The sequence below is a fragment of the Oncorhynchus masou genome, chromosome 22 (genome assembly GCF_036934945.1).
Source record: "Oncorhynchus masou masou isolate Uvic2021 chromosome 22, UVic_Omas_1.1, whole genome shotgun sequence".
In the NCBI taxonomy this organism is placed as follows: Eukaryota; Metazoa; Chordata; class Actinopteri; order Salmoniformes; family Salmonidae; genus Oncorhynchus; species Oncorhynchus masou.
The window spans coordinates 19560376-19572265 of NC_088233.1; the positions used below are offsets into that span (position 1 = coordinate 19560376).

The window sequence follows — 11890 nt, forward strand, 5'->3', positions numbered from 1 at the left end:
CGCGATCAGGACACGCATGTTGATTTTGTCCATCCACACCAGACCATCAGGACACACATGTTGATTTTGTCCATCCACACCAGGACACAGGACACACATGTTGATTTTGTCCATCCACCAGACCATCAGGACACACATGATTTTGTCCCCCACACCAGACGATCAGGACACATGTTGATTTTGTCCATCCACACCAGACGCGATCAGGACACATGTTGATTTTGTCCATCCACACCAGACGCGATCAGGACACACATGTTGATTTTGTCCATCCACACCAGACGCGATCAGGACACACATGTTGATTTTGTCCCCCACACCAGACGCGATCAGGACACACATGTTGATTTTGTCCCCACACCAGACATCAGGACACACATGTTGATTTTGTCCATCCACACCAGACGATCAGGATCAGGACACACATGTTGATTTTGTCCATCCACACCAGACGCGATCAGGACACACATGTTGATTTTGTCCATCACACCAGACGCGATCAGGACACACATGTTGATTTTGTCCCCCCCACACCAGACGCGATCAGGACACACATGTTGATTTTGTCCATCCACAATTTTGTCCATCCACACCAGACGCGAGTGAACTCAGATTTTGTCAATTATATTAATTTGGGGACAAATTAATGAAAAGCATTACACATGTATGGCAATTTAGCTAACTTGCTTGCTTTTGCTAGCTAATTTGTCCTGGGATAATAACATTGGGTTGTTATTTTTTTTGAATAACATATATGTGTATTTTGCAACTCAGTATGCGTCCATCCACACCAGTATGGTCAGCATGTAATGCAGATAAATGGCCCACAAAAAAATCAATGAAAAGCTCTGCGTTTGTCCGGTAATGATTGTTACCGCTGATCGGATTGAATCCTGGCCCTTGTATAGGTTTGCTTTGTATTTTCTAAATGAACCTTTGGCAGGGATCTTTTGGCTTTTTGGGGTGTGAATACATTTTTGCTTGGAAATGTTGTACATTGTTAATATTTTTTTCTTTTCAGTGGATCTTGTATTTAATGATAACACAATGTATAAGAACTGTATACGAATTTTACAAAAATTGGTGCTTTTTAAAGAAAAACCTTGATTTTTAAAATGAATATAATCATACTGATTTCTCTGCATTTCCAAGTTGGTTCAGGGTAACACTAGTAATAAACATTTTAAAAAGTTTGAAATAAAATCAAAGAAATGTTTTGTCCCAATGCATATAAAAACAGCAATAGGATTAAAGTATATCTCAGAAACTTTAATTTTAAGTCCATGTGATACGATAGTACTCAAGGGTTGCCAAGAATATCATGCTGAAACATCGTATCTATAATGAATAATAGAAAATGAGAGAAATTCCTTCTCCAATAGAGACCTGGAAATAAAGGCAGTATCAATCCCCAACATTGCAATATCATTTAGCTGTGAGGTCGTTCTCAGCTGTCAGGTCCAGCTTGATAGCTCTGTACAAACTGACAAAGGACTCTGCCCACAAGTCTCTTTGCTGGTCTGTGGTAGCGTTGGCCAGCCGCTGGGCGGTGTACACCATGGTCAGCACAGTGCGCTCAAAGTCCTCCAGGCGCAGGTGGCCCATGTGATTGGAAAGGTCAGAGGTCAGGCGACGGATATCAGAGAGTGTTTTGGGCAGGATGTCCTCGCAGATGACTTCCAGCTTTTTGGTCTTCCGCAGGGAGGCCAACTCCTCGTCCTGCACAGAGAACAGAGTGTGCTCGTCTCCAAACTGCAGGCCAGCCAGCAGGATCTACACAGCACAGCCAAAAACAGTAGACTCATTACACACCCATATTTTTGGTTGCTAACTCAGAGGATTCATACAATATTTGCTACTGTAGTTATCCAAGGAAAATGTCTCACCTCAAATAGTAAATTGACATCCTCTATGGAGTTCTGAAAAGTGGGGTTCACCATTGATGCCATCCCTCTCTTCACTCGAACAGTTGATGGGTAAAGGACTGAAAGAGGGAGGGAGAGAGAGAAAGAGATAGATAGAATGTTATCCAACCTACTACTTTCTCTTTAACTCTTGCCCAGGGTTTCATCATGCGATGTGGACCATGTGGCTTGAACCAGATGTATTGCATATTAAGATGAATTCCCAAGACAAGGCTAACATACAGTACACCTTGCATGCCTTGACAGGTACTGTATATAACAGGCTAGACTTTATAGCCATAATGTTCACAGACATGTGAGGACCATAGAGCACCACACGGTTCAGTTGAGAAACCTGAAATGTGTGACCTTACAAATAGCTCTGATCAGCAGACTGTAAGAAATTACCTCAGGCTTCAAAGGCAGAGAATTCAAAGCAGAGAGGCACATGGGATGAGAGAGAGAGAGAGAGAGGTAGAGAGAGAGACAGAGAGAGAGAGAGACAGAGAGACAGAGAGAGAGAGAGACAGAGAGACAACTCTCTCTGACATTATCTACCTTACTTGCTTTGGCAATGTTAACACATGTTTCCCATGCCAATAAAGCCCTTGAATTGAATTGAATTGACAGAGAGAGAGAGAGAGGGAGAGAGAGAGAGAGAGAGAGAGAGAGAGAGAGAGAGAGAGAGAGAGAGAGCAACTGACTTGGAGATGAGTCTAATTTTCATAAATAGACGGAGCTTACTTACCAGAGCAGCGTAGGACACTGGTTTTAAGAGTGAGTGCTAACCAGAACATGAGAGTGAGTGCTAACCAGAACATGTGACCTGGTCATAGCCGGACACTTCCCAAAGAACATTTCACCTACTCATCTTTTGAGTTATTTTCACATAGGATAAGGACCACCACTTACTGAAATCTGCTATATGACAGAGTTTCTCAACTGGCAGTCCACCGGCCAAATTTGGGCCGCGAGTGGTTTTATTCCCCCCCACCAAGGTTTTTTGTTGTTCGATTTTTATTGTTGGACATAAAAGACTATAAAAAAAACAGGAAATCAGCTCCAAGTGATTTTTTATTCCCAGCATAATAGAGAGTGGTGATCGTATACAAAAGAAAGCAGGGTTTGAAATGATTATGTTTTTGTCAAATATTATATCTGTTTGGGCTTCTTCCAGTGAATTTGCAGTGTACAAATTATTTGTAATTATGTTCCGGCCCCCTGATCATCCCCTCAAGAAAAAATTGTCCTGCGGCTGAATCTGATTGATGATCCCTGTTCTATAACATCAAAGCTATTCATATTTCCGCAAGTCCACAAATATTGTAAAGACACAAACCGGTTATGCTGAACAAGCATTGTTTCTGTACATGACAGAGGGAAAAAATATAGAGGACAAAGAGAGAGAGGGATTGAGAGCATCAGTGAAGACACTTGCCAGCTGGTCAGCGCATGCTCAGAGCATGCATTCTGGTAATCCATCTGGCCCTGCTGCCTTGTGAATGTTAATCTGTTTAACGGTCTTACTCACATTGGCTACGGAGAGTGTGATCACACAGTCGTCCGGAACAGCTGCTGCTCTCATGTATGGTTCAGTGTTGCTTGCCTCGATGTGAGCATAGAAGACATTTAGCTCGTCTGGTGGGCTCAAGTCACTGGGAAGCTTGTGGCTGGGTTTCCCTTTGTAATCCATGATAGTTTAGAAGTCTTGCCACATCCGATGATGAGCATTAGAGCCGGCATAGAACGATTACATCTTAGTCCTGTAATGATGCTTTGCCTGTTTGATGGCTTGTCGGAGGTCATAGTGGGATATCTTGTAAGAGTCTGGATTAGTGTCCCACTACTTGAAAGCAACATCTCTAGCCTTTAGCTCAGTGCAGATATTGCCTGTAATCTATGGCTTATGGTTGCGACATGTACGTACAGTCACTGTGGGGATGACATCATCGATGCACTTATTAATGAAGCAGGTAACTGATGTGGTAAACTCCTCAATGTAATCAGATGAATCCTGGAACATATTCCAGTCAGTGCTAGTGAAACAGTCCTGTAGCTTAGTGTAGTGTCCTCACCACTGCCAGCTAGCCTACCGTACTGTATCTTTCATCGGACCACTTCCCAATCTATTGAGCTGTCATTCATACTTCAGAATTTTTGCTTGCAAGCAAGAATCAGGAGGATACAGTGATGATCAGATTTGCCAAATGGAGGGCAAGGGAGAGCTTTGTATGCGTTTATGTATGGAGAAAAAGTGATCTAGAGTTTTTGAATTTCCATGTGCCAGTTACTTAAGCTTATCCTTATCATTTATCGCTCCAGGTTCCCCTGTCTCCTCCAGTAGCACAGGTGACATGCTGGTAGAAATGAGTTAAAACGGATTTCAGTTTTCCTGCATTAGGTAACCTATCAGTTAGGAGCGTTGGTCAAGTAATCAACTCCAAAGGTTGCTGGTTAGAATTTCTGAGCCAACTAGGTGAAAATCTACCAATGTGCCCTTGAGTAAGGCACTTAACCCTAATTGCTCCTGTACATGTCGCTCTGGATAAGAACGTCTGCTAAATGACCAAAAAATATAAGTATATTAAAATCACTGGCCACTAGGAGTGCTGTTCCTTCCTCCCGTTTGTTTATGGCCCTCCCATACATCCTGCAACACCCTGTTGAGTGTGGTCTTAGTGCCAGCATCGGTTTGTGGTGGCAAATAGACAGCTCCGAAAAATATAAATAGCAGACTTGGTCAGAATCCCGTAAATTGGCAGCTATCCACTGCAGCTCTATTCAAATGTCAGATAGAGGTTCTGTAAACGTGCAAAGCGTTTGAATATTAAGAAGTTATTCATAGTGTTTTGTAAACTCAGTGTGCATTGACAAGCAAATCTTATTCAGATGTTCTTTGAAAAACAAACTCTAAGGAGGAAATCCATTATTGGACATAAGCACATTCCTGAGTGCACATACCAGGAATGAAACTTTGGAATATTCTCTCCAGTGCTTCCTTTGGTGTTTACAGTAAATCCAGCTAATGAAGGCCCTGAAATAGTACTTGTTTAAGAAGGGCTGATAAGTTTAGAAGAAAATCATCAGGAAGCGAAGAGGAGTGTGTCATAACAAAGCTATCGCCTGCAAGCTGGAAACAGAGATGTGTCCTAGGGCCATAGAGACAGGAGCCATGCAGTAGACACCTAGACAAACGAAGGGTTCAGCATACAAGCATACACTCTTAGAAAAAAAGTGCTATCTCAAACCTTAAAGGGTTCTTCGGCTGTCCCCATAGGAGAACCCTTTGAAGAACCCTTTTTTTTGCAGGTAGATCCCTTTTGGGTTCCATAGCAAACCCTTTCTACATGGAACCTAAAAGGGTTCTACTTCTACCTGGAACTGAAAAGGGTTCTTCTTGGAACCAAAAAGGTTGCTCCTATTGGGACAGCTGAAGAACCCTTCCGGAAACCATGTTTTCTAAGAGTGTACTAGCACATATATGTTGTCCATCGTGGGCAAAACTTTCCAAATATTTTTATTCACACCCCAAAATAGTAAAATGTTCTACATGGAGATAAGTTTTTTGTTTGCCTTTATTATAGTACATTCAGCTAATAAGATTTGTTGATGCCATGATGAAATCAAACAATTCATGCTATTTGATCACTACTTTTCCATTGAGGTAATTGAGATTGCAATGACTTCAGAATATGTGTAATAGCAAACAAAAAGTTGATATGATTTCATCAGATATACCAGAGCATGTCAAACAATGTTCTAGATGCTCCACCCATACAAAAATCATAGTAAAGCCAGGAGAAACAAATATCAACAAATGTAATCCAAGAAAAGCTAGAAAGACAGTACTCCAGAGCTGTCATTGTACTGATTGAGCCTCATCCTCTTATTCTAAGAACATGTTTTTCCGTATGATCCAATTGCCACAACACATCACATAATATCTAGAATAACTGAAACAAAAACCACAAAATACCTTATTTAGCCAGATTCAAGACAGCTTTGAAAACTTTTTGGTGGTGTGTTTTTCATTCTTCAGGGGCCTATCAGTTTCCTGCTGCAGTTCATATTTGGAGCCCTTTCATTGTTTTCATATCAGAAACAGATGCGGATAGTTCATACACACATTGAGCCCAGTAGCCGACACATAAACCGAAATGGAACTTTAAGCATACAAGTCGTTAAGGACCATAGTTTAATTGTGCTAGAAAATGGGACCCAACTGTTCTGCAGGACCAGAAAGGTGAGTTCTTGGCAGCTACACCTGTACACTATTAGAGAAAAATATGCTATCTAGAACCAAAAAGGGCTCTTATACTGTCCCCATAGGTCAACCCTTTTAAAAAACCTTTTGTTTCCAGGTAGAACCCTTTCCACAGAGGGTTCCAAAGGGTTCTACCTGGAACCAAAATAGGTTACCCTTTTTTCCAAGTGTATTTACAGTACAAAATAGTTATCCATTCTATTTCTTAGAAATTATCTGGATTTTTCTGATGTCAAATCATTTATCCAACCAAGTATAGCACTGCTACAGTTGCTCAGCATCATTAAGGTCAATCTGTAGGGCACTTGAATTTCAGATGGATCGAAACAGCTGGAGATAAAACAATGATTTCAATGTCACTCCTCCTTTAACCCTAAAGAAACACAGAAACAAATCAAAATACCAAAATATCCCCAGTACACTCCACCACCACACCGCTTGCACATTGTTGTGATGTGTGCAGCATGTTACAGCTGTGCTGGTGGATGCTGCTGCTGGATCTGTGTACATACTAATCAGTAATGTTAACACATACTGTTGTGAAATGACTTTGCTCAATCAGAGGTTAGAGCTGGACAGACAAAGCACAGAGGACAGAATTAAATGTGTGACTAGGCTAACTATTGATTGCAGTTTTCTGTGTGATGGGGATGGGATAGGGTAAGTCTATATTCTGTATTAGTCTTCTGGATTTGAGACGGAGATGTTGAGGCCATGAGAGAAGCATATGTAAAATGACTTTAGCTTGACATTTGATACCAGGAATGATATTGGACTTTGTGACTATCATAACAGAATGATCATTAATCTGTCCTTTCTCTGGAATAAGAGCATTACATCTATCTTTCCGTCACTGGATACATATTCTAATCCACAATGAGCTGATTCTCAGTAATGCCTTGAATTCTTTGGACAGAATTACTGTTGAGTTTAGTATAACATCTGGGAATGAGGTGCATTCCTATCAATTACATTTATGGACAACTACTGCAGCAAAACGTACCCTTTAAAAGGGCATATGCACAGGTTACAATTACACAGCAACATTAAACATAATCATTGCATATAAACATACTGTAAACTGTATAACATTTCCAATTGAACACGTTAATATGGGTGAAGATATTCTTACCTTTGTTATGTCGATAAGTGGCACATGTGTGGATATTGCAGTAAAATAGTGCAACAATGACCATCTTCCAGGGCATCATGGTGACCTGGCATCCACCTGGCATCCAGTAGCCAGGGACAGACTGGACAGAGCCACAGGTCGAGGACCACGATCAAGGACCACAGTCACTCCACTGGGAAAAACCTCAGACCATCCCACCACTGCAACTGCACTCCTCCTTTCTGAAATTCTTTCTCTCTCTCTCTCTCTCTCTCTCTCTCTCTCTCTCTCTCTCTCTCTCTCTCACCAGCTGACACTGTTGGTGCTGTCATCTGGCAGTCATCAGACCCAGAGAGACACGTCTACTTCTTACTGTTGCCTCCTTGTCCTCTTCTGACCGTAAGCGCGCCTTACGATCATTTCCTTTTTTCTCTTTCATGATCTTCCTTTTCTCTTCTTCCTCCTTCTCCTTAATGCTGAACTGTCCTCCTAGTCCTGATCACGTTAATTACATTGCTGTTAATAAGTGCAGTCCAGTTTCTTCTGTGGAACATCTTGTGTTCATCAATAATATACACTGAGTACATAAAACATTAAGAACACCTGCTCTTTCCACGACATGGACTGACCAGGTGAATCCAGGTGAAAGCTATGATCCCTTAGTGATGTCACTTGTTAAATCCACTTCAATCAGTGTAGATTAAGGGGAGGAGACAGGTTAAAGAAGGCTTTCTAAGCCTTTAGACAACTTAGACATGGATTGTGGATGTGTGCCATTCAAGAGGGTGAATGGGCAAGACAAAATATTTAAGTGCCTTTGAACAGGGTACGATAGTTGGTGCCAGGCTTGTGTCAAGAACTGCAACTCTGCTGGGTTTGTCATGCTCAACAGTTTCCGTGTGTATCAAGAATGTTCCACCACCCAAAGGAAATCCAACCAACTTGATAACTGTGGGAAGCACTGGAGTCAACACGGGCCAGTATCTGTGTGAAATTCTTTCGACACCTTGTAAAGTCCATTCCCCGATAAATTGAAGCTGTTCTGAAGGCAAAAGGTGGGATGCAACTCAATGCAACTGTATAATCAGTGTATGTTCCCTTTTTGTTTAAAAAATGCTTTGAGGACATATTACTGGACTCTGCCTTGAGTTTGAGGTTTGTGAATGGATGAATGCAAGCATTTATTGTTGTCCAGACTGCTGAACCATGTTTCTGCATCCATGGTCAACATTCGTTCTGCTTGTGCTAACGAGAGGATCCTTGGGAGGGTTGGAACTTGGAACGTGTGTGTCTGTGCCAGGAACACTTCAGGGAACCAACCCAGTTTTGTTTTCTGGGAGGTGGAGTGTAGAGACTTCACACTCTGAACACACAAACCAACACAGCATATTGTTGCTCTACAAATTAAATGTATTATTATTATGATTATGATTATTATGAGTATTATTATTTATTACTAGAGATTATAGCTATCCAAACACACAGTGGAATGGACACAGCCAACGCCTATATACAAACCATCTGAAGAAGCTTCTTCAAATAAACACGTCCTATTCCAAGGCTGGCAGTAAGATCACCAAAAGAAGAAACATCACAAATAAGAAATGTGTGATTTGGTAGTGTTATGTCATTTGCTTCATTCTGTGCAACTTATAGCTAACAATAGTCGTACAGTAAATTAAACGTAATTTAGAAAGAGCTCAGTTTTTCCTTAACTTATAATTCATCCTCCAATTCGAAGTTGAACTCCTCTCTCTTTAGGACCAGTGAGACACTCTCATACTGATGAGATGTGGCAGTCATGATGCTGCCAGGGAATGCAGAGTCAGTGTTAAAGTTGGAAAGATGGATGGGGCCACCATAGAATCTCTATATTAGAACACAATAAGTTGGACAAACATTCTATTCTAACAGGGGAAATGAAAAGAACATGGGTTGTTTTTGGTCACACTCCAATTCAAAGAGTTGCCCTATGTAACGTAGTTTCTTCTCCTAGCCCTATTAGTAATACCACAGTCTGTGAGTATGTGAAATAATTGATATGTGAGTGAATATTTATCTAGTTTCATTAAATTCCTAGAAAAGGGGAGAAGGTAATTGTCTTTATGCTGTTACAGTAAAAGTAATGTCCAAATAGACATAGCTTTGCAGAAAGTATGGTAGAAGTAGAAATACAGTTATCTATTGTAGAAGTACAGTTATCTATCGTAGAAGTAAAGTTATCTATTGTTGAAGTACAGTTATCTATAGTAGAAGTAAAGTTATATATTGTTGAAGTACAGTTATCTATTGTTGAAGTAAAGTTATCTATTGTTGAAGTACAGTTATCTATTGTTGAAGTAAAGTTATCTATTGTTGAAGTACAGTTATCTATTGACAAACTTAAATATGTGAGGAACTTTCTTCAGGACATGCTTAAGTACTAACAGAATTCTAGGACTGGAGTTATGCAACAGAGCCAGAAGAGTAAAACATGTAGTACTCACTGTCACATCTAGAACAAACCATTCAAGTATCTGGCCCGTATTTCAGATTTCCATGAAATATGACCTATAATTCATTACAATATCAGTGAAATGCTTTTCCTTATAATTTGTTTAAATTAGGTCTGTTAAAAAGCTTGATAAAGTTATGGTTAGGGCTAGGGTTAGGACAAGGGTTGTTGTTAGGGTTAGAGCTAGAGTTAGGGTTAGGGTTAACAGATCATTGAAATGTTAATGATAGTCTGTAGAGCATCTACAGATGGACTATCCAAATAAAGTGTAACAGAATGGTGTGGCCATTCAAATATTAATGTGAGATGACCGCTGATTGGCCAGCTTAGCCAATGAGGAAGGATGACATAATTCTCTATGATAAAATAGCAAGGGTTTTCAAACATTCTGTTTGAGATACAGGTTTGAGATGGAGTTTTTGAAGTGTTTTTTCTCCAATTTATGCTTTGGCCACAGATATGAGCATAAGACAGGTGAACAACATTATGTGGGTTAACAGAATATGAGATTTTCACTGTGCAGATACATTCTGATTCATCATGTGTACTACTGTGTGATGTATGGAAAATTTCTTGGAAGGATTTTCCAGGTTCACTGTCTATCGTCCACGTTTTCACCCAGCTCAGGCATGCATACTGTAATATTGCCACGCTGTTTGATCCTCAATGCTTCCCATCATCTACTTAAGTAGTCTCTTGTGACAGACTGTTACCATTAAGCATTTGGTCAGAGTGAACATGGGGTCTGGTTCTATGTGCCAAGATTACATAATGAAGCAACTTCAGTGTCCTACTGCAATGTGCCAGAAGATGGCAGTCTTCTCAAACGAATGCTCCCAGTCAATTCTAATACTGTAGGCCAATCAAAAACTACAACTAAATTGACTGTACTCATTTAGGTTTTTTTGAAAATATACTGAGACCATCAATGCTACCATCAAATGTCCACTAGATGACAGCAGCCAACAGAATATAACCTTTCAGCGAATTCCCTCAACGACCTTTGCCCCTGATTATCTGTCCGCTTCACAGCAATGCATAAAGCTACAGTGCACAGCTATAGAAGTACAGTGAGTATACTTTTAAGATCAGCAAAGATAATTTCCTTTGGAAAATTCAGCAAATAGTGTTCTGATGTATTGGTAATATTCTGCCTAAACCAATAGGCCTGTCCAGAACAGCATTATGTACCTTAAAGGATATCTCCACCCAGAAACTGTTGGAAAATTCAGCAAATAGTGTTCTGATGTATTGGTAATATTCTGCCTAAACCAATAGGCCTGTCCAGAACAGCATTATGTACCTTAAAGGATATCTCCATCTTTTGGTATTTGTTTAACTAGTCCATTGTTGATATTGGCCCCCCAAAAAATTCGTCAGCAGTCAAGTTGTCAAGATATGTGTAACTTTCAAAATACAGAAATCTGGTCCGTATGATGCATTTTGCATCATATGACGCTGCGTTTGGCATTATATGATGCAAAATGCATCATGTGGGACAGATTTCTGTATTTTGAAAGTTACATATCTTGTCAATTTGATTGCTGACACGCAAAACATTTTGGGCCAATATCAACAATGGACTAATTAAACAAATGCCAAATGATTTCTCGGTATAGTTTTCTTTTAAGGTAAACCAATATAAATCATAATTCTCCTACAGTGATGCTACATTGTGGGCTGAAAACCTAATGTCAGCACATCTTATCCTAGCTAAATTACACTCTAGGCACTTTCCAATCTGGCTCCAGAGAGATCATAGTCGCTTCAGAAGCCAGCTGTCATCATTACAGTACTCTATCCTCAGGCTGAATTCAGTTGGTGATGCCCTCCTCCCCCTTCTCCCTCCACCATTCCTTTTTAAACTCTACCAACATTGAGGTTTGGGACTGAACAAATGTCCCCTTATTCATTCACACTTCACCAAGCATGACCATCAAATCCATTGTCCATCTGTTCTTCATAGACAGCCGAATGATCATTGTAATTAACCACATGAATCAGCCAACAAATCCCAACAGAAAACGTGACTTTCCAGGACAGGCCATATTTGCTATGTCAAATCTGCACCGAAAATAGCATTGTGGGAAATGCTGGATCCTGCACTGACTGAGCAC

General features: G+C 40.4%; 1 protein-coding gene across 1 annotated transcript; it reads right to left on the reverse strand.

The window, feature by feature from the left end:
- Positions 1–1021: 1021 nt before the first annotated feature.
- LOC135508670 (protein FAM180A-like) lies at positions 1022–8608 on the reverse strand. Its single transcript, XM_064928906.1, has 3 exons — positions 7301–8608; positions 1887–1984; positions 1022–1773 (listed from the first exon to the last, which is right to left on the reverse strand). The coding sequence occupies exons 1-3, from the start codon at positions 7401–7403 to the stop codon at positions 1426–1428; spliced, it is 549 nt and encodes a 182-aa protein (XP_064784978.1). The 5' UTR covers positions 7404–8608; the 3' UTR covers positions 1022–1425.
- Positions 8609–11890: the final 3282 nt, after the last annotated feature.